Source organism: Carlito syrichta, unplaced genomic scaffold (assembly GCF_000164805.1).
Source record: "Carlito syrichta isolate Samal-C Ts95f unplaced genomic scaffold, Tarsius_syrichta-2.0.1 Scaffold126441, whole genome shotgun sequence".
NCBI classification, from domain to species: domain Eukaryota; kingdom Metazoa; phylum Chordata; class Mammalia; order Primates; family Tarsiidae; genus Carlito; species Carlito syrichta.
In genome coordinates, this window is record NW_007070537.1 from 3598 (window position 1) to 4854 (window position 1257).

General features: G+C 72.2%; 1 protein-coding gene across 1 annotated transcript in view; it reads left to right on the top strand.

The window, feature by feature from the left end:
* The window catches only part of LOC103250030 (C-type mannose receptor 2), a gene marked incomplete at both ends in the record, with an annotated part of 4808 nt that extends 3554 nt beyond the window's left edge, over positions 1–1254 (top strand). Inside the window, 4 exons of the mRNA XM_021707819.1 lie at positions 83–191; positions 572–810; positions 905–1073; positions 1153–1254. Of these exons, the coding sequence (XP_021563494.1) occupies positions 83–191; positions 572–810; positions 905–1073; positions 1153–1254 (619 nt within the window). The remainder of the gene's footprint in view (positions 1–82; positions 192–571; positions 811–904; positions 1074–1152) is intronic.
* Between the last annotated feature and the right edge of the window lie 3 nt (positions 1255–1257).

The window sequence follows — 1257 nt, forward strand, 5'->3', positions numbered from 1 at the left end:
CCCTGCCCTGCCCAAGTCTTTCTCCTCCCGCCTCTTTGCCCCTGGGGCTAGGGCCGGTGCCCTGAGCAGCTCCCTCCCCCAGACCAGCTGTGCGGTGGTCCTGCACAGCCCCTCGGCCCACCTCACCGGCCGCTGGGACGACCGGAGCTGCACGGAGGAGGCACATGGCTTCATCTGTCAGAAGGGCACAGGTACGGTGCCGGGTGTGCGAGGAGCAGGCTCTCGGTCACCCTGAGTCGGCGTCTGCTCAGAAGCAGATGGCGGAAAGGCAGTCGCCCCGGGAGGTCCTGGGAGGGAGGTCTGGGGGCACAGAGGCTGGCGGGAGGCTGGCGGCTTGTGGGGTGTCCGGCCTCCGAGGCGCCCACCTGGGCTCCCTGGCCCAGGGTCCCGGGCAGGCCTGGCTCCCTCCTCCGTGTGCCGGCAAACACCTGCGACGAGGAACAACCTCGGCCAGCACTCCCTAGGGCTCGCCGGTGCCCAGCCCTGAGCCGGGTGCAGACTTGGCCTTCACCTGTCCAGGCACGGGGAGGGGGGGCAGATCCGGGCCTGAGCCCTGCCCCCTTCCCCGTAGACCCCTCCCTGAGCCCAGCCCCAGCAGCAGCACCCCCCGCCCCGGGCGCTGAGCTCTCCTACCTCAACGACACCTTCCGGCTGCTGCAGAAGCCACTGCGCTGGCACGACGCCCTCCTGCTGTGCGAGAGCCGCAACGCCAGCCTGGCCCGCGTGCCCGGGCCCTACACGCAGGCCTTCCTCACACAGGCCGCGCGGGGGCTGCGCACGCCGCTCTGGATCGGGCTGGCCAGCGAGGAGGTGGGTGCCACACTCACCCCCGCCACCCTGCCGTCTCCCTGTCCCTTCCTGCCTCCTTGTCCCTCCCCGCCCGGCCTTACTTGCCCGTGTCCAGGGCTCCCGGCGGTACTCCTGGGTCTCCGAAGAGCCACTGAGCTACACGAGCTGGCAGGACGGGGAGCCCCAGCAGCCGGGGGGCTGCGCCTACGTGGATGTGGACGGGGCCTGGCGCACTGCCCGCTGTGACACCAAGCTGCAGGGGGCTGTGTGCGGGGCCGACGGTGGTGAGTGCCCCCAGGGGCGGCCCGGCGGGGCGAGGGCCGGGGAGGATGCCGGGCACCCTCCTCACTCCTCTGCCCACAGGGCTCCCTCCCTCCCGGGGGAGCCGCTACCCGGGCAGCTGTCCCCAGGGGCTGGCCGACTCAGCGTGGGTCCCCTTCCGCGAGCACTGCTACTCATTCCACACGG